At 37.7% G+C, this 26,871-nt stretch overlaps 1 protein-coding gene across 7 annotated transcripts in view; it reads right to left on the reverse strand.

The window, feature by feature from the left end:
- Positions 1-802: 802 nt before the first annotated feature.
- Positions 803-26,871, reverse strand: part of LOC129780130 (uncharacterized protein ZK1073.1) — a 115,671-nt gene continuing 89,602 nt past the window's right edge. For 4 of the 7 annotated variants that reach the window (XM_055788091.1, XM_055788089.1, XM_055788090.1 and 1 more), the window contains 7 exons: positions 25,085-25,135; positions 10,477-10,540; positions 10,284-10,401; positions 9,907-10,189; positions 2,453-2,565; positions 2,227-2,389; positions 803-2,164 (listed from right to left, as the gene is read on the reverse strand). In XM_055788091.1, the coding sequence (XP_055644066.1) occupies positions 1,925-2,164; positions 2,227-2,389; positions 2,453-2,565; positions 9,907-10,189; positions 10,284-10,401; positions 10,477-10,540; positions 25,085-25,135 (1,032 nt within the window). In that variant the 3' untranslated portion in view covers positions 803-1,924. Of the gene's footprint in view, positions 2,165-2,226; positions 2,390-2,452; positions 2,566-9,906; positions 10,190-10,283; positions 10,402-10,476; positions 10,541-25,084; positions 25,136-25,300; positions 25,450-26,871 lie in introns of those variants that run through there. The other 3 variants (XM_055788093.1, XM_055788094.1, XM_055788095.1) reach the window with 3 other exon arrangements.

The raw sequence follows: 26,871 nt of genomic DNA on the forward strand, positions 1-26,871 counted from the left end.
TCCAATCCGGCACTGAGTGGTGGTAATGCGACGTGCCATTGAATGTAATTTACTGTAAAATATGTCACAAGCTGGATGGGAAGAAATTTTCCAACTGTGAAAACTGTGGCGAGTGACAACAAATCGCTAAACAGGAAGGTTTAGCCGAACAAGATGGGAATATCGAGTGATAACAAAAACACAACACCAAAGGTTCTTTTCAGAACCATCAACATATTCATAAAGAGTAAACAGTAAACTAATCCATTTTTCAGGTAGATAGGTAGGTATTCACGTAGGTGAAGAAAATAAAACAATATATTTAAAATATATATTTAACAAAAGCTGTCCCCTTTGTATAGTCCTACGTCACTCCGGTTATGTCCCCGACATTACCCACCCGTCTTTTCTTCATTCAATTTCTAGATCCCTTGAGTGATACATATCCCAAGTGAAATTTACAAAGCGAATAAAACCTTAAAGTGCTCAGTAGTGCTCATTTTTTAGTAGTTTGATTTCCTGAATGAGCACAATCCCTTTAGAGACTATTTACCAAAGCGAAATTTATTCCGTTGGCACAACACCAACAGATCGATCGACGAATTCTTGCCTTTCTTGTCTCATTTCTTGCCTACTCTAAACCGCAATCTCTTGGTTCGTCTGAGTGATTCAATTCTGCAGATTGATGATTGTAAATATAAATTATAAATATAATTTAGATGTACTTCAATCATAACCTGAAAAATGAACTGAGAAAAAGCTAAAAACAACGAAAGGATTCAAATGGCATTGTCAAAGAAAAAAAAATATAAATACGTTCAACTCGACATTTTAAATAAGAATTTCCGGGTACGTTTAGAACAGAAGATATAGTTTATAAATCATTTGGTGTTATTCATACGTAAAATATGCTGACGTTAGTCATAGTCCTTTCCAACATAGCAGAGGTTAAGTTGTGAATTTCTGGCCGGATCTGGAAGAGACCCTGTCAGCAATGGTTATTACCGGACCCTTCGTCGGTCCTGTGAAGAATGGTTATTATTTTGTCATTCAAATAGTTTTATTAATTCTTCAAATTGTAATCGACAGTAAAACCAATTAAATAATACGAATAATCATTTGTTCTACGCGCACGGAAGTGCTAACGCTACAACGCAATTGTTCTAATAATTGTGTTTAAATATATTTTCGGATTTACGTGTACAACTGTTTTTGGTTTATGAATCTTATCTTCTCTTTTTTGGATAAGTTTCGTAAAATGTTATCTTCTACTAAGCTAAGGTGACTCTAAGTTATTTTTGGCTCATTGTTCAATAAGGTTTTCGTCTTAGCATCGCAGATAGTTGTACCACGATATAATAATATAGTTTTTGTTGTTGTATCGTTACTGATATATGGTAGCTTATGAATTACTCTACTCCTTTAGTTGGTATATGTTTATACTCTGCAATAGTGTAGTATAAGAAGATGTATACAGACTCTGGAAATTGAAAATATCCTTATCAAATAATTCTTCGTTCTCTTCATACCGCTGGGTTTCGTGGGATCAGTTACAGGCTACGTTTAGTTGCTTTTTGCAGATATATCGAGGTTTTTTTTATTGAGGATGCAATGTTTGCTTTCCTTTAGGCTTTAGTGTTATAAAATTGTTGCCTTTTCGTAACTTATGTGTTATTACTTTAGAACAGTATTTCTTTATCATTTCATCATAATGATTTACTTCTTGAACTAGAAATTTCGTTTGATTATAAGGATTCTGCCTCTACATGTTATTATGCTCTAGATAGAAAATACGTTAAATCTAAAAATTGATATTGTGGTGTGTTGTGGCACATGCACATGTTTATGCAAGTGACCCATTTTTTGTCATCTGAATTTATTTTCGATAAAATGTAATGAGTCATACATTTTGAAATAATGTCCTCTTCAACCTGACCAGCGTCGTCTACTTTTTGATCGGTGGCAGCTGTTCGTTGATGGTAACACTGAGCCGTCTAATGTTGGGCTTGTCATAGTCCTCCATCGACATTCCGCGAGACAAGCGTCTGCCTCCGGGGGTGCCGTCCGCCGATCCTCCCGAACTGGTTGAGAAAGCCCTGTTGCGGTCCACTCCAGGCATGGCAACCGATGTTAACAGACCTTGACCCTTGCAGAACAGCAGAATCGATTGGGCCACTTTGGCCGGCTGTCAACATAAATGTACAGGATTAGTTCGAGGGAATGTGTCAGTGATTGATCGCATCTTACAGTATCTGCCAAAACATCGCCGGCACGTTCAACCTTTAGCATTGTAACCTTTTCTTTGTTCAGGTCCTTGTACAGTTTCTCAACTACACCGGCATACGGGCTCATGACACCAGTTATCAACAGTAAATCGACTTTGCAGTTCTTCAGAGGCAAATCTTTGCGGCTGTTTTTTGAGTATATAGGTACAATAACCTGTGGCAATAGTTTTTGTTTTAGAATAACTTACTTCATAAATGCTTTGACGTATTGCTTCAGATTTTTGTTGTTCAGCGATTTGTGCAGTCGGCTTTGGAACTCTGTTACAATCTTCTCCTTATCTGGATTGTCACCAACCAGTTGCTGTCAAGAAGTACAAGTATAATGTTAGAGAATGAGAATAATTAAGCAGAAAAAAAAACTCAGGAGGAACGAAAACAGCATAAAAATTGTGTTTAGATTATGTAAGCAGTATAAACTGGAAAAGGTGTAGAAACGCAAAAACGTATCACAAAACTATTGTAAGATATTGACTAATATCGGAAGCATATGTTGGAAACATAGTTTGAAAAAAGAGAATGAATTACAACAAATTAAATCACAAGTATATTAAAAATCGCCAATTGGCGATCTAACATACAAATCTACACCTAGGCGACGCTGCGGTAAAAGTGATGATGGTTTTAAATTTTGCCATGTGAGCTTATGGAAAGTTTGTAGTTCTTTCCATAAATTACAGTGTAATAATCATAAAAGATTATTTGATTGCGATGAGTTTTTAAGAAATTTAATTCTGCGCAATTTTATGTATAACATGTTATTTATTTACCTCTTTCAGTAGTGAAAACTATAAAAATGTTGCAAATGGTTGAATTAAAGAAGGAAATTCGAGAGCACAATCAAACACAAGTAGAAAAATGTACGATTCCTGTATGTGAGAACTACCTTGGAAAGCCCGGAAGTAAAATATACGTGATTTGTTTTTGAGTTTTAGGTTACATTAGCATAAACTGACCAGACGTCCCGCGTTACGCGGGACAGTCCCGCATTTCAACAAAATGTCCCGCGTAAGATTCCGTCCCGCGAAACGTCCCGCTTTTGGCAAAAGAAACGGAAATGTCCCGCGATATCAATATATTTCAATATATCAATTTGATCATGTTAATTTTCTTAAATGGATGAACCTCAAAAAAACTTTTATTTGGCAGACTGTTCAAGAGCGCTTCTAATGCATCCAAAGATTAATACGTTGAGCTGGTTTCATCGCGACGACATTGGGCTTTTTGTTTAGAGAGTGTCAACTGGAAGCGACAGCAACAACATTGAAAAATGATTTTTATAAAAGTCCCCTATTGATCCGCAGGAACCAATGTGAATCAGACGAAAAGTTCATTTTTGGTCCCTTAGCTCGGTCAGGGCTTAACGTTTTAAATTAGCCGGAAGAATTAGTGTATACTCGACAGGAAGAGGCAGAGTTGTTTGATGAAGTATCATAAATGATGCGCTGGACGGTCTTACGGAAGTTGGCCGGAACCTGAACCATGGCCGATGAAAAGATGTATATTGGCGTGTTATTTTACCTTTTCGTGGCTTTGGTGGTCGTCTGTTTTGGCCATTCGCCTAAAAGTGTTCTATCAGGCGCAGCTGGGGAATGTTGAGAAGGTTGGTGGTCTTCGCGATAATGTTCATCTCCAGCCGATTCATCCGCCAGTGATCTTTTGGCATAATGGGCTGATCCCAGGTTCGGCATAAAGACCACATCACCTTCCCAACTCCGGCAAGCCCTTCGTACTACAGGGAAACTTCGATATAACGTACATTTTACCTCGATATAACGTACACATTTCCAAAGTGTAAAGGAAAATTTTTTTCAATATTTTTTTCTGATAGAACAATGAATTACCTGTATTGTGATGCTGAAACAAGTTTTGTACCTTCAATAAATCCCGAAATACAGCTGGTTTTGTGATTCCGGATTCTAAATGAATCAAGCTTTAATCAACAGTACGAAGGAAAACATCATGAGAAAGGCTGGCTTCGTCTTCTGATTGAAGTTATTCATTAAGTTTACTTATTAAGTTAAAACAGCAACACAATAACGTATTATAGACTACGTTTGTGAGTACTTTATTATGCTTCGATATAACGTACAATTCGATACAACGTACAATTTTGAAAGTGAAATGTACGTTATATCGAAGTTTACCTGGATATATCTCCCCGTTCACCATATGACTCGAAAGAAGAGCGGCTTGGACATTCCCTTCACGCCTGTCAGAGAAGGACCTTCTTCGAGAACTTAATGTGAATGATATATTCGACGTTACCGACGCTTACCTGGGGAACGTAAAGTAACCAGTAACCTGCCATTCGTTGAATTCTAGCATCAAGTACGTCTCGTCTTTCATTATGAGTACGAAAAGAAGTTTTTCACTTCTTTGCCGGAAAGAAGTTTTTCACCGGCACCTCAAGCTACTCCTCCTGCTGCTCAGATACGGCCGGTCTCGTCTGACGTCTCGAATCATTTTTGTTGTAGACTTAATAAACGTGAGATTTGAAGAAACTTTGTTCCTATAAATTATCTTTCATCGCCATCCGAAATTAGTCAATTTTTTGAATGCCTACGTTAACACTAAAATCGATGAAAAATGAATTGGAATTTTCGAGCATTCCATTCGGTAATTTGAAGAGAATTTTAGAATTTGAATTGTGCTTGCCAGGCGTAAATGCTCTGATTGAGCGAGTGATTTTCGGGCGTAAACAAAATCTAAACCACCGAAAAATCACAACTGAGTGTCGATACTCAGAAAGAAAAAATACTGATCAGTTTAGACTCGCTAAACTATGATTTATGTTCACATAATGTATATAGATAACGTTTTGTTTTTTGTGTCCCGCGTTAGACCTCTGACCATCTGGTCACTTTACATTAGCATCATTTTCTTAGTTCAAAAACAAAATCCAGATGTCTCACCGATTTGCGTTAGATCGCCAATACGGGAGTGCCGTCCTGCGTCAGACAGTTAGATCAGAGTTGCCAATGTTCCAGTTAAAATTGGATTCTTCCAGTGTTTTTTTTCCTCGATCCGTCATACAATTTAATCTTCATATCTTAATTGTTTTTTTTAAATTTTACCCAGTTTCATCCAGTTCAGTTTTACCCATTTTATGTAAAATAAATTGACCATGTAGAAATATCAGCCCTCCCTCACCCTTCTTAACCTTTCATCAATTTTGTTTTTTGACATTTGTCGTTCGATCGATTCAAAGCGTATTTACCTTGGATCGATCTTTCTTTTCTCACACTGATTTTATTAGGCTCATTTAGCAATGAAGCTGTAACAGAGACGAATTTACTCGTGTATATTTTTATCTTACGATAATTTTGTTGTACATTACATAGTAACCATATAGGCGTAAGAGTATTCCTATCTTGTCGATACAAATGTTGTAAATTACACAATGTCGCCTGTTTTCGGCGTAACAATATTCCTATTGCTCGAATGCTCACAGTTGGACCATACCTAGCGGGACTATTGATATGAGACTTTCATTGTTCTGTTATCAATAGCACCAATTATCGATGCAGCAGACCATATGAGAAGTGAGAGGCTGGGATCACCATCACATGATGATTATTGCTTGGATGTAGTAGCTAGAATAACACACAAATATACTCAATTCAGGATCCTGAGTTATGAGCTCATGATCGTTCGCTTAGTAGCGGACACGCAACCAATCAGGCTAAAAAGACTCCTTCACCTTCTCGTTAGAGTAAAATCTTTTTCCCGCCAGCCATTTCCTCAAATTGGGAAAAAAATAGTTATCTGAGGGGACAAAGTGTGCAGAATAGGGCGGTATGAAACGAGCTGGAACCCTATTTCCATTAATATTGCGGCAATAACTGTTGAGGCGTGAGCTCTTGGGTTGACATGATGAACCAAAAAATCACTCGACTTTCTCTATTCAAACGAATGACAAGCACAAGCAAACATACCAATCTAGTTAAAACTTGGTATATGTTCTTCCAATGGATTCTTCTAACTAAACATAACTTCGATACGCGCCAGTAGTGTCATCTCTCTGACTTTCCACGGACTTTTTGAACGACCCTCGTATATACCGTTCTGAATCATATTTCGGACGCTTAAGGCATATGATGCAGAAAACAGATCTAAGTTTTATGCACAGGTATTATTTGGTTGATATTTTCGATAAATTAGTTCAATATGCTTTTAAGCTTCTTACTTTGGTACCTATTTGATTGAAAACATAAAAAAAAATCATCGAATAAAATGCTTTTCAAATGAAGCGAATAAGAATCAAATTTCGGACAGATTGAATTCAAATTTCGGACACTTTATTTTGTAATTTTGTAATTTAATTCGACTAGATTTATTAACCATAGAATAACTTCATAAGTTAGGGATTATTTCGGAAACGAGGAGATGACAGAATATTCCAGTTGGTGGACAATATTCCAGTAGGTGATGGATAGATTTGTATATGCACAACATTAAACCATGCATGAACGTACGTGCCAAAAGCATTATTGAGAAGCGAACATATAATAGCTGTGGAAGATCAACAGAAGTGAAAAATATCGATTGTGATTAGATTTACACTCGTGGAAACACAAACAGAGCAAAAGAAAACACTTTCATTTGAAAATAAAGATACAAAGAAAATGTTGTACTGATATACCTCGGAGAAGATCTGTCCTCCGAGAGTGAGCGAACAGTCGGATTCGTTAGATTTATGTAGAACACCACGTAGAAATTTTTTTTTCATGTGAATGTTTTGTGTTGTTCAAGTCGTATTCTCAATGTCAAGATTCAGTTTGTTTTGGATGCGGCGACAAAGTGTCCAAGAGTTTGTTGTATAATATTTATGGAATGGCGATATTATTTTTAGCAACATTTCGTACAGTTGTGATGTATGAAAATTAGCGTGCCGGTGGTTTTGTTTGTTTTGGTTTGGTTGTTTCGGCGAGCAATAATTTTATTACGGTGGCGATGATGGGAACGGAGACCGGCATGGAAAAAAGATATAAAGAGAGAACGAAGCGTTGATGAAAAGGCTCGTTTTAAGTAAGTTGATTTTATTTTTCGATTTTTCCAAATGCTACAGAGACTATGGATATTGTGAGGCTAGTAAGTTTCATATACAGTCCTTCCAAAATCTGCACTCTCAGCGCTTCTATTCGCTATTGGGAGACGGACTTACGGTTTATTATTGATGATATTTGTTTACAGAATTTACCTAATAAAACAGGGTCAAATCCCGAGTAATTAAAGATTTGAGCTGTTCCAATCATCAGATTGCTCGGCAAAAAAATCGGTCCGAACACGTTGGCGAGCGTATTTGGAATATTCTTAAAAATGTGAGATATTTGTGAGAAGAGGCATCGCGTGACCCAAAAAATATATCAATGGTCCGACTACTACAGACTGTACTCCAAATTCCAAATTTTTAACGTGTAGGTAAAATTTAATAAAATTTTTACTGAAATTAGCTAAGAGTGTAATGTTTACGTTGGTAGAATTTCGTCACAATCTGTCAAGTGGTGCAAGTGGAGCAATAGCACCGAGCACCGAGCAAAAAAAAGTTAACGTGTTCTTAATGACGCTGTAAACAAACTAAATGACAGATTGCGCTTAAAATTGACATTAAGACCTGTGACCAACTTAAAAAAAAAACAAAAAATTAAAAATGTTCAGCGGGAAGGTTTAATGTTATATTAGGCTGTCAAAAAAGTCCTGCGGTATTTCCGCGAGGTGTCGTTGTAAGCGCGTAGTTCTAGTTGTATTCATTGTATCGAGTCATACTATAGCTTGTTGGAAAGGTATTTTTGCGCGCTATAATCCTTGACAGTGTTTTGTTTGGTTAAGCCGTTCGTGAGTTATAGTGTCGGAAATATGGAGCAAAATAAAGAGAAAATCCGACATATTTTCAGTACTACTATGACAAAGGCAAAAATGCATCTCAAGCTGCCAATAAAATTTGTGCAGTATATGGACCCGATACAGTTTCCATTTCCATCGCACAACGAAGGTTTCAACGTTTTCGTTCTGGTTCGTTTCTGGTCGTCGAAGATGCGCCACGCTCCTGTCGAAAATTGCGACAAAATCGCTGAATTAGCCGAGAAAGACCGGCATAGTAGCAGCCATAGCATCAGCCAAGAGCTGGGGATAAGTCATCAAACCGTTATTAACCATTTGAAGAAGCTTGGATTCACAAAGAAGCTCGATGTATGGGTGCCACACACGTTGACGCAAAAAAACATCTTTGACCGTATCGACGAATGTGAATCACTGCTGAATCGCAACAAAATCGACCCGTTTCTGAAGCGGATGGTGACTGGCGATGAAAAGTGGGTCACTTACGACAACGTGAAGCGCAAACGGTCGTGGTCGAAGCCCGCTGAAGCGGCTCAGACGGTGGCCAAGCCCTCATTAACGGCCAGGAAGGTTCTGCTGTGTGTTTGGTGGGATTGTCAAGGAATAATCTATTATGAGCTGCTTCCCTATGGCCAAACGCTCAATTCGGACCTGTACTGCCAACAACTGGACCGCTTGAAGGTAGCACTCATGAAGAAGAGGCCATCTTTGATAAACAGAGGCCGCATTGTCTTCCATCAGGACAACGCCAGGCCACACACTTCTTTGGTGACGCGCCAGAAGCTCCGGGAGCTCGGATGGGAGGTTCTTTTGCATCCGCCGTATAGTCCGGACCTTGCACCAAGTGACTACCACCTGTTTTTGTCCATGGCGAACGAGCTAGGTAGTCAGAAATTAGCCACAAAAGAGTCCTGTGAAAATTGCCTATCCGAGTTTTTTGCCAATAAGGAAGCGAGCTTCTATAACAGGGGTATTATGAAGTTGACATCTCGTTGGGAACAAGTCATCGAACAAAACGGCGCATATTCGACTTAAAACAGATGATTGTAACTAATTTTATGAACAAATGAAAATTCAGAAAAAATACCGCAGGACTTTTTTGACAGCCTAATATGTATATTCGACAGAATGACATGTTGTTCGTTTTAGTTCATTGTTATGAATAAAAAGTATTCGTTTTTAAATGAAAAATCTACGGAAATGTTGATGTGTCTAATCGAACGCATCGCATAATTGTTTCTAATATCCAACCGAACAAAATGAAATGGTTTGATCGATGATTGTCCGCCTAAAGACATCCCTTCAATTGGAGGCTGAATCATTGAATCCACTGGCACTCATAATACCACACACCACTGCAGCTCATTGTCATTCATACAGTTGCTTTCTGTCACGGGAAATTGAATTTATTTTGTGTATTTTGTTTATTCAATATACAAATATTGTCAGTGAAAATCGGGAGGGTAGCGAAAAAAATCGATGAAAATTCGAAAGCGAAATTTTGTTCGGAATGAGGGCGATTTTGTTGCCGCCTGTCAAATCAAAGAGAATACCAATAAATAAGTTATGGAAAAGAATAAAATCTGGTACAAATGCCAATTTAATAGAGAACAATTTTAAATACAGGAATGAACCACAATAGAGGGAGAAGGGAAGAGAAATGGCAAACGAATGACAGATATATTCTACCCGTTTAAAGCCGATCAACTGGTACGGAGGGATGGGGTTTTTTTACAGCTAGATACCAAATATAAATTAGCACATATGCTGCGAGTGAAATCGTGATATATAGTGACATACTTACATAGCCAAACTTGTGATACAGCAGAAAATCTTCGGCTGACTGACCGATTTCATCTCCCTTCCAGCTGATAAACTTGGTTTTGAACGCGTCCAGAACCGAGGCCGCCGATCCAGTAACGTTGATCAGAATCAGGCCGAGGCATCGGGAAGGATGAGCAAGGCCAAATCTGGCCAAGACGTTGGCGCCAGCACCTTCGCCTAGGCCTATGACATATTTCACGTGGAGAAAGTCCAAAACAGTGACCAATTCTTCTCCCAGTAACTGCAACGATGGAAACTGGAAGCTGGCGATGGGAAATGTAAATCAGTTCATTTTTCTTTTCCACAATGATAGAAACCAAGCAACTTTTTCTTCTACCACGATATTGTCTCACATACTTCTCTGGCAGATTGGGAGCATTGTCAGCATGTCCAGGAACGTCGATGTGAATGAAACACGACCGCTCTTTGATCTCGATCATACACGCACTGTTCACAAACTCCTCGAACGAGGCATCTGGAGGGGATGAAAACAAAGCGAAATCAAATCAATATGTTCTCCGTATCAGGTATCATAATAAATTCAACTTACGATTGCATCCCAAATCGTGAACGGTAAGGAATACGGCACGTTTTTCCTGCTGCGTGAGGTCGCCCTATATCGGAAAGAAAAAAAAAAGTTCATGAGACAGCTCAGCGAAGGATAGTAATAAAGATATTCTAGAAGCTGGAGATGATCAAAAACGACTAGAAATAAACATGGCTCCGACAAGTTTCCCGCATTTGCGGAGGAAGTAAAACACGGGAAAATCTAATCTTTGGGAGTCTAACTTTGTGCGAAGCAAGCAGCCCCTCCACCTGTTATGAATTAACAAAAACACAAAAGAAAATGTTCGGCTTTCTTATGTTTGAAGAGTCTGTTACGCATCTTAGCTTGTAAGCAAGTACATGCGAATTGATAAGTTTGATTATGATGAAACACCCTTGTGGCAATAAAAACATAAACGAGCCCCTTTTGATTTGATAAGCCAGATTACGCATTGTACGCGTTTCATTGTGCGTCACAAAGTCGAACAAAACGGAGAGAATGGTTATTATTGGTTTTTTTTCTTCCGGAAAAAACACTTCTGTTTCTTAATTACTTTCCATTCTTTCCGAAAAGAACAGTTTTATGACAAATTTATCTGCCGCTGCCCCGATTCCCTCCGTATTTTTTTTAACATTGTACATGTGGGCGTCTGCCTAAATTTGAGACTATCATTTTCATAGGGCAATTTTAAATTGTGACAATATGCACAATCACACACAGCACAAAAATTCTGGTAAAAAAATAAAATTTACCCTGCATTAAAACTGAATTTATCATTAAAAAAATATATCTGAAAACACTCACCATCCGATATTTTTATATCAATGTGAAACTGGAATTTGCTAACAAATAGCTTTAACTGTCGATGTACATGGTCTGTTTTCGGATGTTTTACGATATGTGACTACTTTCAAGTCGGCTTTCTGACAAATTTTTCACTCAATAAATATCTTTGGAAGCATGGACTGACACTGATGTTGGACAAATGTTACTTGATACGGACTGAATGGAAAGCGCAGCAAGAACAACCGGGACTCAACGTGTTTTAGGAATCGTATTGAATGCTTGTAGAAGCTTGCGGTGAACATGCTTTTGGAAAAGTGCTTTGAGTGCTTTGAAAAAAAAAAACATAATGATGATTTTGATGTGAGGAACGAATCGTGGAAAGTCTCGAAAAAGTGCGAGGACTGTGACCTGCAGGCACTTTTGGACATAGATGACACTCGTACGCAACAACAACTCGCGAATCAAATGAATGTGACTCAAGGGCCATCTCCATAGCTTGAGGGAGGCCTTCTTCAAGGCCGTGGAAAAGATCCAATAGATCGGAAAATTAGCCGAAAGCAAACGCCGAACGAAAAATGCATTTCAAGAATCCTAAGCATCAAAGATCTTGTGTAAGCCAGGGGAACTATCGAGCTCGGTTGCATGTGCAAATGTGGTTGGGCGGTGTTGTGTATGATAGAGCCTCGACTGTGGATTATTCTATGTATAAGTGTCTCATTTAATTTGTAATAAAGTTAGTTTTTAAAGCACCACCAACCAGCTGAATACAACATGACGCAGCCGCAGCCGGTTAGAAAAAGTCTGTGTCACCGGAAAAAAAGACCTTCGAATTGCGCTGAAACTTAGGAGACCACAACGGAAAGCTTTTTCGGAGGAGTGCATGGATCGACGAATTTATTGCCAGAGCCGTCTGAAAAAGAAACGGTGAGAATGGAAAGCTTCAAAGGTCCAGAAAAGTTGGATTTATCAGGGAATGGCTGGAGTGGCTGATCACAGGAAAAGGTTTAAACAACAATTGAAATTTTTCATGAAGGCGATAGGGTACGATACAAAAACCGATACATAGAAAATGGACTATGGACTGATAAATAATGGTGCTGTAGAAACTGTAAGCAGAGCAATACCAAAACAGAGTTCCTTAAACATAAAACAAAGAAATTTTTTACTATCCATTATATCATTTTTTGTGCATCTAAACAATAAAAAAATTGAACGAAGAAAAAATATTCAAAACGAGAATAGTGAAGAGTTGATGAAGTAAGGGGGATCAAAAAAAGTTGTGCCATGGTTTACACGTTTACAACAAAAAATTATAGGAGGTTATGTCCAAGACACGACCATTTGGTTGACGTAGAACTACGCTGTTATTTTGTTCAAGTCGCTTGTTAATAACTTCGGATATTATTTACACACACACAAACTTATATCCGCTTTGAGCCCTCTCAACAGAAATTCTTTCTATTAATATTTCCGGTCTCGATTGGCTTAGCTGTCATCCTTGATGGAGAGAGTTTTGCAACTGACATGTGAAACCAAATCACACACAAAATTCCTGAACAATGAGATCTTGGTGACCTCAGATCTTGGCAGTTCAGAACCATAATGCAATGGCGTCAGTTTGATGCAATGATTGTAATGCCAGAGACATCAGCGCGTAAGTAATTTGGTCGCGTCCACAATGCGAAACGAAGACAAGGGCTGACGCAAACAAGGAAATTTGAAGTTCTCTGTTATGGCCGTACCAGGTTAGATACTCCATCACTAAAATGGCTCTAACTCGGGAAATAATAGGATTTTCAATAAGTCCTTTCTAGGGTATATTCGTTCAACTACAAAAATATGAAGAATTTTTTTTTGTTTTTTTCCAAATTTCTAGACTAGAATACTGCCTTAACACGTTCGTCGCCCAACGTTACGTTTTTGAGTTTCTGCGAGGCTCAACTTGCAAATAAATTATTAAATGAAGATCAAACTTAGTTAGTAGACAACTTTTACATGATCTAGTAATGTTTTTTCAAATTTTAAAACGAATTGGTAACAATAACACATGCCAAAGTCATATTATATGGTTTTCACAAGAAACTGCAGTACAAACCATCCGTACTGTAAATTAATAAAAAGTATAGTATAAACATTATAGTAACATGGTTATGATTTTATTATTTTTCTACATATCCTATAAGACGTCTATTCTATCAAATTCCATTTGAAAATCCTATTCAATTTGAACAAGGAAAGTGTCACCCATATCGATAGCGCTCCTTTTGTTGTATGCGAAAAATGCGGGGAGCGCGAAAGCGCTCTTCTTGTTCTATGTTATTATTTTTGACTTAGCACCTCTCAAAGTAGGATTTCGTCTTTCGGGGACATTTTTTAAAGAGGGCGTGCTTCGTGCAGCAAACCTTAATTTTGAATGAAATTGTTTAAATATCATTTTGCATTATTTAAAAAAATATATTTATGTATAGATAAGGAAGTTTATGTTAGTAAATTTTCTAAACCTCACTTTTTATGTGTTTTTTTTCCTATTAATACAACTTTTGTGACCTGATCAGTTATCTAAGCTCTTCAGTAATTTTTTTAAATATACCCAAACTCATCCGCATTTTTGGCATATGCTAACAAAATTTGCTCCGCACTCAAACGGTTAAGGTATAATCGTGGATCTGGAGGGACACGAATCGGAAGGAGGCTTATGCATGTGTACCTTCACATGCCAATGGAAGGTGTCCCGCATTTGGCCAGCAAAGTAGGAGATGCAGTAGGATGCATAATTTTGAACGAGCCTGTAGCCTGTATCAATTCTCAGAACTAAGAAATATGCATGTCGAATCCCGGAACCTCATCACGTTCTACATCGCGAGACTGGGCTGACGAAACCAGAGAAGCGGATGAAGCATTATCAGTTTGGTGGTTAAAGAATTACCACCTTCCTAGTGATATTTTCCAAAAAATAATGTAAATGTAAACTCAAAACCATTGTTGTCGTTTCGAACCTATGGAATTGAATTATATAAACCTAGAGCTATAGTAGATTTGAGATTTGCGTATAAGGGACAAACACAAATTCTGGATTACAGATGCAAGCAGCCAATTCTGGGCTTCACAGCATGTTTGCGTCTTGAATGAACCCTCTTGACTACAACCCTGGAGTCAATCAGCTGCTGTCTGGTGCGGACAATAACCCGTGCGCAACAATAATATTCGACCAGACAGCAACATCAAACAAAGCACTATAGTAAGTGTAGAAGGGGCTTGTACGTGAAACAGGACATCTCGCTCCCGCTGCAGGATTTCGGAACAGACATCAAAGCAGAGGGCGAAATTCACCACAGCCGAAGTTAATGCGGTTAAGAGCTGCGGATGGAAAAAATGCTGATCTGCGGAGCAGATCATTCCAATTTGGCCCACCGCAGGAGAACTTATATGGAGAAGACTGTGCTAGTTATTGATACCAACAACCTAGTTATTGAAGACCTGTAAAATAAATTTTGTAAATTGAAATGTATTCGAATGTGATATAAAATGCAATAAGAATGTAAATGTAATTGTAATGTTGTGAAACAAAATATATGTATAATTGTGTAATGACTGTAAAATGAAGAATAAACTATTTGCTGTTATCATGTGTTAGTTTAATTATGCGCTGTAGGCACTTCAGTGGCAAATAAACATGAAATTGATCAATGAACGTTCACTGATGTGGTTCTCGTCGGTATCATTCACATTATTATCAAGGTGCATTTCGGCGCATGGTTTAACGACGACGACGCTTGCGCATGGTTTATCGTTTGGTCGTTTGGTGAAATTGTGATGTTGGTACCTGTTGGTCGGCTATCGGAGAGGTCAGGTAGCCAACACAGCGTGTGTTCAACTTGGATTGATAAAACGATGTCTACCAAGCAAAGATACGATCGAATGTGAAACTATTGGTGATCTTGTTCTGAAGTATGGAACTGTATTCGAAGGAGTTGGAAAATTTACTCGTCAATGTCTTTTGTCAGTGAAACCGAATGCAATTCCGTCCAACATCCTCCTCGATGAATAGCGATAGCACTAAACTTCCGTAATCTCGCAAAGTGACGCAAGCGCCAGAGGGGAAAATTTTAAATACGAGGCTTTTAGTAAAATTGCATGTATAATCAGCATAAGCGTGCATTACGAAAATATGATCTGTTCAAAATGTGTACACTTGATGGAAAATTATGGCCATCGGCTTGATTTTTGAGAAAATCCAGTTTTATTGAGACTATGTTACCAACGCCAGTTTGTTGTGGAAACAGTGAATTTTAATCGCTGTTTCCACAACCGATTGGCGTTCATCCATCAAAGTATGGTAGAATCTGTTTCCAAATATTTTCTACAACATGCCACTGTTGACCGAAACATCCGACATTTACCCTTCGATCAACACTTCGATCAACAGCTTTTTCCTTTTTTCATGGTTGTCTGAAGTCACAACACCGTTTTTCACGATGTGCAATGGCGCAGTTCTCAAATAATTGGCTACTGCTTCATTAACATCATCACCAGCAGAAATTTTGATGGGAAAAAATCTACAATCTAAGCTACTAGTTCGGAACCAACAACTCGAAGGTGAAAAGAATGGTGAGCTGAGCGTGCATCTGGAGAAGACTCAGCAAAACATTACAGGATTATTACAAAAGTGTACGACAGAGAAATTATTTTACTGAAGGAGAACAAGTTCTAGTGCAAGATGAAACACTAAAAAGCGATTTTGAGAAGAAATACTCAGAAAGTTGAATGAACTCGATCGTATGTTGTGATGACATTGAGATTGAGATTGGCTGATTTGGGGAGAAATTCTATGTTTATTAGGAAGAAGAATTAACTCATAGAATATTATAAATAGAATATTGAATATTATAGAGCCTCGACTGTGGATTACACTATGTATAGGTTAGTAATAAATTCAGTTCTTATATTACCACCAACCAGTAGAGATGTGTACTTTATTACCTAATGCGAATACAACGGGCGGAATACAATGCTATGTGTTTGATGGGATCAGAATGGTTTGATCAACTATGAGCTACTCACGAAACTGTTAATACTACTGCCAACGAAAAGAATTATTTAAATCGAGATTTGGGTGAGAAACGACTAGAGTACCAAAATATGCAACACAAAGTTGCATGATAATAAAGTTCCATCACCAGACTTCACCCTTTTTCACTACCACCTATTCGCACTGATAGGACACGCACTTGCTGAGTAATGCTTCAAATTCTACGAAAATGTGGGAACAAGACTTGATGAATGGTTTTCTTATAACGAGGAACAGTTTTTTGGCGTGAAATCGTCGGGGTTAATTTCAGCGACCTACATAATGCCCACGGAATCTTGGTATTTTTAGCGAAAGCTCTGTTTCTAAAGCTTCGTCGTAGAAATTTTATTTTGACCGCCTTTGTAATTCCCGATGGAAACGATCAACTCCAACATTCCCACCCTAGTATTCTCCACGTAGTACATCATACCAGAAGTACAGATGACACAGAGTTCTGAAATCACAAAATGGTGGTAGAAGGGATCGCAAACTTGATCTACTATTCAGGTTCTCGTCAGGATCGCAAAAAACTCCATAGGCTGTCAGGTAGATTCAGCAAATTTCCCACACTGTGGATTTTCAAGCAAAAAAAGCCTGTTCTCATAAATTAGAAGAGTGGTCTACAAACCCTATGAAACAAAACAGCTACGATGTAGGCGATTGCAATGCTTTTAAACCCTACTGCGTCAGCTGAGGTGTAGGCTATTTCATGGTTCTTGAACCCCACTGATAACGTTGATTTTGGCATCATCCGAGCACATGGGAAGTGATAGGCTGTAGCAGAGCCCTGTTGTCACCCCTCTGAGGCAGCACCCGGAGCGGACCGCCCCCCTTGCTCTCCGTATACTACAACACTGGCTAGTGTGCTAGTTCCACCGCAGCATATACGAGTCGCTGCTGGAACAATAAGTTACATGAAGATTTGTTGAAGAACGTTTCGAGGCTCTTGAACCATTCCGCTGCATTTGAGAGGATAAAAAAACTGAACTGCTGCTATTAGTATACGTGTACGATCTATTGGTTGTAATCGAAACCATATTAAGGGGGTATTCTAGTCTAGAAATCTGAAAAAATCGAAATTTTTTTTTACCATATTTCTGTAGTTTAGGCATTCAAGAATATACTCTAGAAAGGACTTATCGAAAATCCTATTATTTACCTAGTTAGAGCCATCTTAGTGATGTGGTATCTAACCTGTTACGGCCATCACAATGAACTTCAAACGCGTTTCTCTCGGAACTAGTTTTTTTCTAACTGGCGTACACGATATCTCAAGTTCTACTGAACCGATTTATGTCAAATTTATATGAAAATAATCTGCATACATCTCTCTATCGCATGAACCAATAAAAAATTATAACTTTTTAATTTTACTATTTTTAAAAAATCGGTAAACGCAAAAAAAACGTTTTAAACAGCATTTTTGTTTTCAAACGGCCGCCATTTTGTTAAAACACATGTTTTTGACTTGTCCGAGGTTCATGCCATAGCGACATCTTTACTGATTCAGAATCTGTTCGATTTTTTTGTTTCAGATAACCAGAAGGACTGGAATCGTGTACGCCATGGCACAATTTTTTTTTGAACACCCTCACTTCACCAGCATGTAACTATTCTAATTATGAATATTTTTTTTCCGTCCTATTTTTGTTTTATTGTTGAAAGATAGATAAACGAATAATGATATAATGGATAGTAAAAATATTCTTTGTTTTATTTTTACGGAGTTCGAAAAAACGTCCGAAATTCGTGTCTCTACACTAGAATACCCCCTTAAGTGCGTCCAAGGGGCGATGTGTTCAGGATCGGTTTGCAAAATTACATTGACAAATTTTTGAAGGAGTATTGAATGGAAGAACTGAAGCTGCTAAAGTGCAAATGGACACTTCAGGTTGACCAGCTTTGGAAGTCATTTCGCCGAATTGACGTTCTGACGAACTATTGCAGTTTTGTTGGAGACTTTTTCTATCAAGCCTAGGCATTGTTACTTCCGCCGCCATTTTGGAAAGAAGGTTCAGTACAGAACAGCGAAGCGCGTGCTTCGTTTCTGGAAGAGTAGAAGGAAGAATTCTCTGATCCTACCACATTTTTTGTTTGGCGATTTCCTTAATGTCCGTCCCAGCGCAACCTCTTTCGACCGGCTACGTGTTGCTGTGTGAGATACATATCTTGACTGAACCACTTTGATCACGTGAGTCATCTGCAACAGAACCTCATTGGGTGTCCTCTACAAAATTTTTAGGCGTCGTCTTGTGGAATCTATTAAAGACACATACTCCTGACATACTTTATCGAAAACTGATCCAAACTCGTGGGCGACGTTTGCAGAACCTAGCGATACCATCCAACATGCAGAACACATGACCGTCGACATCCTGACCAAGTCCGTAGGTTCGTTGGAACACCAAGAGTTCTGCTCGGCCTTGAAGAGGAATGTTGAACAATGCATAAATGTACCTTCTACCGTTCATGTCTTCATCTTTTTAGGCGTACTTTCCGTACGCATTTCACAGATCCTCGTGGCAGCAGAGCAACAACCCACGCAGCAGAAATACCACTGTTCAGTGTGCGCGCTCCTCCTTTTCTTTGGTGTATACGATGATGCTCGATTCTTTTCTACAGTTGGCATCGCAACGGTATTACGGTAAACGGTAAAAAAATGCGGACTAGGAAGGAATCCGTAACGTATAACATAGAAAGGTGAATCTTGGGAGAACTCGACTGAAATGCAAATCATTGAAATTCGTTCGCAAAAAAGGTATCATTGGTTAAACTATTAATGAACTCTTAAAGATAGACATCGTCCTAAAAATGCAGATTTTAAAAACATGTATTTTTTATTCGAATTAAAGTTTGTATTCCGTTTGGGTTGGAGCAAATATGAGTTTTCCATAGCAATTGGGATTTTTTTTTACTCAAGCGTAACTTTTGAAAAGAGCGTATCGATTTTGGTAAAAGAAATCTTTTTTTTATATCTCAAACACTATGAATCGTAGCGAAATAGTGACTTAAAAAGTATTAATGTTTTAACGTGAAAAAATATACACTGTGAAAAAAAATTAGTACCTTTTTTTATTTACAAAAAGAAACTTTAATTTGCAATATCTAAAATATGTGTTTTTTTTATTATTTTTTTCATATAAAATAGAAGTCATGTAGAAAATTTAAAAAATCAGTCCAAGATGATTTTAGACGAACTTTGTGGAACATCGAATTTTCATAAATTTTTTAAACTTCGAATTTTTGTATGTTAATGTCCTTTTTAGCTACAAATTATAAATCCTGATGTGATTTAAAATAAAAAAGCTTTTTATCAATCTTCTTCTAAATGCAGCCATTCTCCCATTTCTAATTTATTTCTAATTTATTGTCTTTTTCAATTGATTTTTTTTTAAACTTATATATGTATTTTAATTTTTCATATAAAATAGAAGTTACGTAGAAAATTTAAAAAATTAGTCCAAGATGGTAAAACCATTTTTGACCAACTTTGTGGAACACCAAAATTTCATGAATTTTCGAAATTTCGAATTTTTGTATGTTAACAATCATTTTCAGCCGCAAAATTATGAATTCTGATGTGATTTAAAACAAAAAGACGGGTGGGTAATGTCAGGGACATAACCGGAGTGACGTAGGACTATACAAAGAAGACAGCTTTTGTTTAAATATATATTTTAAATATATTGTTTTATTTTCTTCTCCTACGTGAATACCTACCTATCTACCTGAAAAATGGATTAGTTTACTGTACTCTTTATGAATATGTTGATGGTTCTGAAAAGAACCTTTGGTGTTGTGTTTTTGTTATCACTCGATATTCCCATCTTGTTCGGTTAAACCTTCCTGTTTAGCTATTGCGCTTGCCACTCGCCATAGCTTTCACAGTTGGAAAATTTCTTCCCATCCAGCTTGTGACATATTGATCAGTAAATTACACTTAATGCGACGTGCCGGAGAAACACTTTGCCACTCACTGAAACTAATTGTTGCCTTGATGAGCGCCGAACCGAAGCTGCTCTGTTCTTGATGCGGGTTTTCTGATTGTCGCGAGCAGCTTTGCAAGCCAACTCGAGCACTCCGACGGCCGAAACTCTATAATCGCTGTTAGGTATACTGTTAGGTATAGTCGGCCTAGTTACCCTTGCGGAGCAATCAGTGAATGCGACCAACAGGGAACTGGAGACCTGCACGGTTCGAGTGAGACTTTGCTTTTCCCTTAACTTATCCTCCTTTGTTACGTCCACGATGCCGATGCCGTACAACCACACGGGTTTACGGTTTGAAAGAAAATAAGATATTTTTTTGGGGTCCGCGTGTCTTATACTCTAGCGGTACACACTCACAGGATAGAGACAAATCGGCAGACTCAGCCAGAGGGGCGAGTCCAACGAGACGAACGAATGAGCGTTAAAAGGCAGCGATGGCAAAAAAAATACATTCATTACGATTTGTTCGCTCGTTGGATTCACATGCAGGCTAAAAAGGGTCCTTTTCACGATCACAAAATTATCTTCAATCTAAAGAGTTTATTGTTTTGTTATCTCTCGATATCCCCATCTTGTTCGGCTAAACCTTTCTGTTTAGCGATTGCGTTTGCCACTCGCCACAGGTTTCACAGTTGGAAAATTTCTTCCCATCCAGTTTTGTGACATGTTGTACAGTAAATTACATTCAATGCGACGTGCCGAAGCGCCACTCAGTGTCGCATTGGAGGCGATTTTAACCTGTAATTGAACATTTGCGATGACAGTGGTTCAGTGTCGACTTTCAATGTGGGGTCATAATTTTGATCTCTATATTTACAAAAATGTCCAACTAAATAAGTCGCATTACATGTCCGTCCAATTAGCTAAATGTCGAACTAATTGTAAATTACTGTACTTTCAATCTGGAAACAATTTAAGAATTGGTGAAAATTGAATAATCAGGAAAGTCCCCAACTATCAATAAGCTCAGAACAACTGCCAAATTCTCATACTCATCAGATCCTGGCAAAAAAATTATAAAAAATCAATTTGTGTTTTATTATTATTTTGGATAATGTTTTAGAAAGCATTGAACTGTATTTCCTAAACTCTTTTTTGGAAGGCGCCTTGTTTTATAGAATGGTTCCAATTTAGAAAACTTAGTACTCGTGGTTTTGAAAAAAACCATTTCGAACGCCCTCGATGCCGCCTTGTTCTGGATTTGCCACCAAAGCAGTTTGTATGAAGAACAAACTTTTTTCTTCTGCTACCTGATGTCGTTTTGCGATTGCGTTTGCCACTCGCCACTCGCTGCAACTGCCTGTTGTCTTGATGTCCACTGAACCGAATGTGTTCTGTTCCGAATGCGGGGTTTCTTATCGTCGCGAGCAGCTTTGCCAGCTAACTCGATAACTTCGGCGGCCGAAACTATATAACGCCGGCTAGGTGGACTGGTGCACTGGTACTAACGCGCTCGGCCTAGCTACCCTTGCGGGGAACTCCAGATCAACACGCTTTCCCTTCACTTTTCCTCCTTTACCATGTCCAGACATGGCTGCTTGTGTTGGTTTATTGATGTGATGTGATGCGAAACGATGTGGTGTACGGTTTGAATGAGAATGATCGTTACGGCAGCGGAGCGGGGTTTTTAAACTGACTGGCTGGATCGAGAATTACGCATGTATGAGACTGCGACCAACGTTTCGTTCATTTTTTTCTTTTTCCTTTCCAATCGTGCTTCATTCTATTTGGCTGCTGCTCTGGTTGCCCGTTTTGGTCGGTACGATTTGAGGAGCACAAAATGGACCAATCAAAAATGGGCACATAGTGCATTTTGACAATGCTTGATATTTCACAATTATTCAATTATTTATCTCAAGAAAAATGAAATGTTATTCGTTATGATAGATGCGTAGATATATTTCCTATCAATTGATGCAAAAACCTTTCCGATCTATTGAGAAATGCTCGAGTTATAAGCGTTCCAAATCTTGCATTTTTTCCTACTTGTTCAGTGCCTAGATTTCCATTTCACCCCCTATATCTTCCGGTTAGACGTAGTCCTACGTCAAAAAGCTCTTCATCAATCTCCTTCTAAATGCAGCCATTCTCGGGATATTTAAAAAATAGTTCTAATTGATTGTCTTTTTTTTGTAGTAAATAGGCTCTTTTTATATGTTTGTCGTGTAATACCGTCATATTCGTGAAATTTTATGAATTTGCTTATAATTTTCAAGAACTTTTCCAAAAACAGCGCGGACTCCATTATATACAGTTTTTGATTTCTTTTTACTGTACACCCAGGTTTTTTACGCGATTTTTTTGCGCGGTTTTTTTACGAGGTTTTTTTACGTGGATTTTCCAATTAACGCGGTTTTTTTACGCGGATTTTCCAGTCAGCGCGGTTTTTTTTACGCGGTATCGCGTAAAAAAAGACCAGTGTAATATCACATCTCTCCCTCAGCTCATATTTTTCTCTTATGTTCCCTCAGAGCATATTACGGAAATTAGTGCTTGTAACGGAGTTTAGCGCTTATGAGGGAAATTAGTGCCACACCTTATCACGATTCTTACGTGGATTTTAGGTGTTAGGTAACGGGTAGTTCAGCGGACTGTACAACGGGCGGGGTTTTTACGGGCAGCGATTCGTGAATGGATTTCCCTATCTACTTAGCTCTGGACGGTCCAACAGTGGTACTGCACGTGCATCGGCAGTAGAGTGTACAAATCACAAGGGAATCTTCTAGCAACCGCAGATGTCCTCATTCGTGAGGAAAACCGAACTATAGCTACCAGTAACCAACGAAATTGCAGGAAAAAACAACGGGAAACGAGTAACAATCAACTTTTTACTTCCGTTCTACGTAAGGATAGTCCCATTTGATATCTATCATTAGGTGACATGGTTTTTTTACGAGGATTTTCCAATTAACGTGGTTTTTTTTACGCGGATTTTCGAAATAACGCGGTTTTTTATGCGGATTTTCGAATTAACACGGTTTTTTTACGCGGATTTTCCAATTAACGCGTTTTTTACGCGGCTTTTTTTACGAGATACGTATCCCCCGCGTAAAAAAAAAGCCTGGGTGCATATAATCGAATCCTGTGTATAATCGAGTCAAAAAAAAATTTTTATTTGTTTTTTACATGTATTTTTCGATTTTTGAAAATAAAAGAAGAATTTGATTTTTGATTCATCTCCTTAATGTTAGAAAACACCTTTCTCACATGAAAAAAATCTATTTATCCAGATTATCTCAAGAGGTGATAGATGATTATATTTGATGGAAAAAATACTCCTACGCATATGTTTGAATTTGAACAATGACAGAGTTATAGAACTTTTCTTTTGTTTCGGACTCTGTTGCCTCAATCTGGCTATACATTAAAAAGTACGCTACGGAAGACAATTCTGATGCTTTCATTTGTAAGAACAACTGGAACAACTAAATTAGTGGATTTTAATAACATTTTGGAATTGAAAAACTTAAAAGTTAATAATTTTTAATGTGTTATTATTAATTTTATCCTAAAATTTATATTAAACTAGATTGTTTCTATCAATTAAATTAGCTCTACAATTTGTTCTTTGACGCCCAACTTCTATCTTTCTTAATTTGGCTGCAATATCGATATAAACAATTCCTAGTAAAAATTCAATGCAAAATCTCCAAAAATCACGATTTTTACTCTACTGTACATGTAATGGACACTTAAACTTCACCTTAACGCTGAAAAGTTACATTTCTTTTTGAAATAAGCCCTATTTGAAAAAAAAAATATTTTTTTCCAAACTGTATATAATCGCGTCCAAAATTGTATATAATCGAATCACATATAATCGAGTCCGATCTGTACATCATTATGCTAAAAATATATGTTCAGGAGTTTTAACCCACATGTCTTCAAATGTTTTTCAACGGAACTCCTAAACATATATTTTTACCATAATGATGTATTTGGAAAAGTTTCGCAAAGTTTGTCCAAAATAGTTTTACCATCTTGCCATTTTCTCCATGACTTCTTTTTCATATGAAAAAAAATAAAAAATACATATTGTAGATATTGCAAACTAAGGTTTTTTTTTGTGAATAAAAAAAAACGAGTACTAGTTGTTTTTTCTCAGTGAATATTTTTTTCACATTTTAACATCAATATATAACCCTTATATTATTCCCTTTCTAAGACACTATTTCGGTACGACTCATAGTTTTTGAAATATAAATGATCAAAGATTTCTCTTACCAAATTGACGCACCCTTTTTCAAAAGTTACGCTTGAGTCAAAAAATTCCCAAACGCTGTGGAAAACTCGAATTCCTTCCAACCCAAACGGAGTACAAGCTTTCATTCGAATCAAAAATACTCATGTTTTGTCATTGGTCGATTTCATTTGGAATTGCGCAGTATAAACATGAAGGGGGCTCTAAAAATCCAATGGGTGGGTTGAGGGAAAAACCAGTCAGCCAGTTGCTTAAACCAACAATTTTAATGCTCATCTTTTTCGCTGTAAATGGTCACTTATTATTTTGGATTTATGCGTATAAAATTCTGTGTCACAGTTATTCAAACTATAGTATGCTAGTGTCCATAGGTCCATAGGATGAAATTTCTTTCCACCCGATTTTGTTTGTGTTGTATTAGAAAAGTTACAAACATTGCTCGGATATCGGACATTTGACATCGGATGGGCAATTAGACAGTAATAATCAAGTACCGCTTTCAAGTATATCGCCAAAAATGAATAATCAAATATACTTGTTAATAAATGTAATATGAATATAACTCACCTGAACTGTGACAATAATCTCTCCACTTTTTTCTGTGTTAACAGCATATCTCTGAAAAAGAAAAGAAACAGAAAGTACGGATGTAGAGTTTTATAATAAAACAAACACAAGCATGCGTTTTAATTCATGAAAATATTGTTTCCAATTGTTTTTGCTCCGGAATATAACCGAACCGTTCAGAGCGGAATTATTTCGGTACGCCGAAATGGTGTTTACCCTGCGTCCCATGTTCGCCTACATTTGCGAACGTTTCCTCCGTTGGTTGTTTGTTCACTTCCTTTGGCCACCTCCACTTCACTTCCGACCGTTTGCGATATCGGATTTCTGTCGATTTCACGTCCTGGCTGGCTACTTAATTTCGAGCACGAAAAACAAAAAGATTTTGGTTTGATGTGATCTCGGGAGCTATTATAAATACACCATATAGCCCGATGCTTTTGAGGCAATCTCTCGTAGCAACGCGTCACTAAGTGCAACCTAAATGCGGTCATCGCTTTTTGGACGAAATAGGGCAAAAACGAGAATGGGTCAGTTGTAATTGGGCGGGGATAGAACCCCAGAAAGTTCGAAACGTTCGTAACACACAATACTGGCGTGGATCTCTAGAAAATATTTTATTGTGATTCGGAACCCGGTGGAGCGTGATTTATGTTTACGTGAGTACGTGCTTCGACTCCAAGGAACAATATGCTGGAAACCAACGTGAGTCCATCGGTGGGCCTTGTTAGATTCTTGGAAAACCAAGGATTTAACCTTCAAGTGTAGAAAACACTGGTTATTTCGTGATCCATCCGTAATAGACGGAACGCGAAACACGAGAAATCTCGTGAGCGGTCCGCAATGTGTTAAGGGGGGACCCCTGTCTGGGAGGTCGGGAAATATTGAATTTTCGTGGATTTTTTTTTTTTTGGATGTTACGAATTAAGTGTTCGTGTATTTTGGTTATTATTTATAGTATATTTGAAGATGTATTTTCCATTTTTTGAGTGAACGAATAATGATTATGACGCTGTTGACGGCTGGATGCGTAGAAGCTGTCTGAAAATCGGTACCTTGCTGTCGATATCGGTTCTGAAGCAGCGGGATGTCGTAGAACAATTTCCAATTAATATTTTGAAACTTTAGGATAATACCTAAAGCGTGACATAGCGGTTTTTGAGAAATCGAAAAATTGTCAAAACGGCGGCCATTTTTGTTAAAAATTAGATATTTTTGGTGAAAAATCTCTAAATAGCGATTTAAAAAAAAATTAGATATCAAAAAATGGCTTACTTAGCCATAGATAAGATAATAGATAATTCATTTTTACATGTTGTTGAAAAATTTCAGCCAAATCGGTCGAGTAGATCCTGAGATATCGATACCACCAGCTGAATAAACATGATTTGGAGGAAAACGCGTTTTAAAATTCGTACAGCAATACTATATACCACCTCAAGGTGACTTCATACTTTTGGCTGTAACTTTCCAACGAAATTAACTATCGAAAAATCTTTTTAGGACAACATTTCTGAGGGCATTAGCTTCCCAAAAATGCAAAAAACTAAAATTTTTTTTTTCGATTTTCCAGACCGGGGTCCCCCCTTAATAAAATCGTAAAACTTAGGGAAAAGCTCAAGAAATTATGAAACGAATGTAACATATGTGGTATAATGATTGCACCATTGTACATATATCTAACAGTCGCTAGCAATTTTTGCTCGTCAGCATTAGGATTGATCAGCATAGAAAAATCGTTCAGTTTCATCCAGATGAATATATATTTCAAAGAGTTTTGACTACTTAAA

This window comes from Toxorhynchites rutilus, chromosome 3 (genome assembly GCF_029784135.1).
Source record: "Toxorhynchites rutilus septentrionalis strain SRP chromosome 3, ASM2978413v1, whole genome shotgun sequence".
In the NCBI taxonomy this organism is placed as follows: Eukaryota; Metazoa; Arthropoda; class Insecta; order Diptera; family Culicidae; genus Toxorhynchites; species Toxorhynchites rutilus.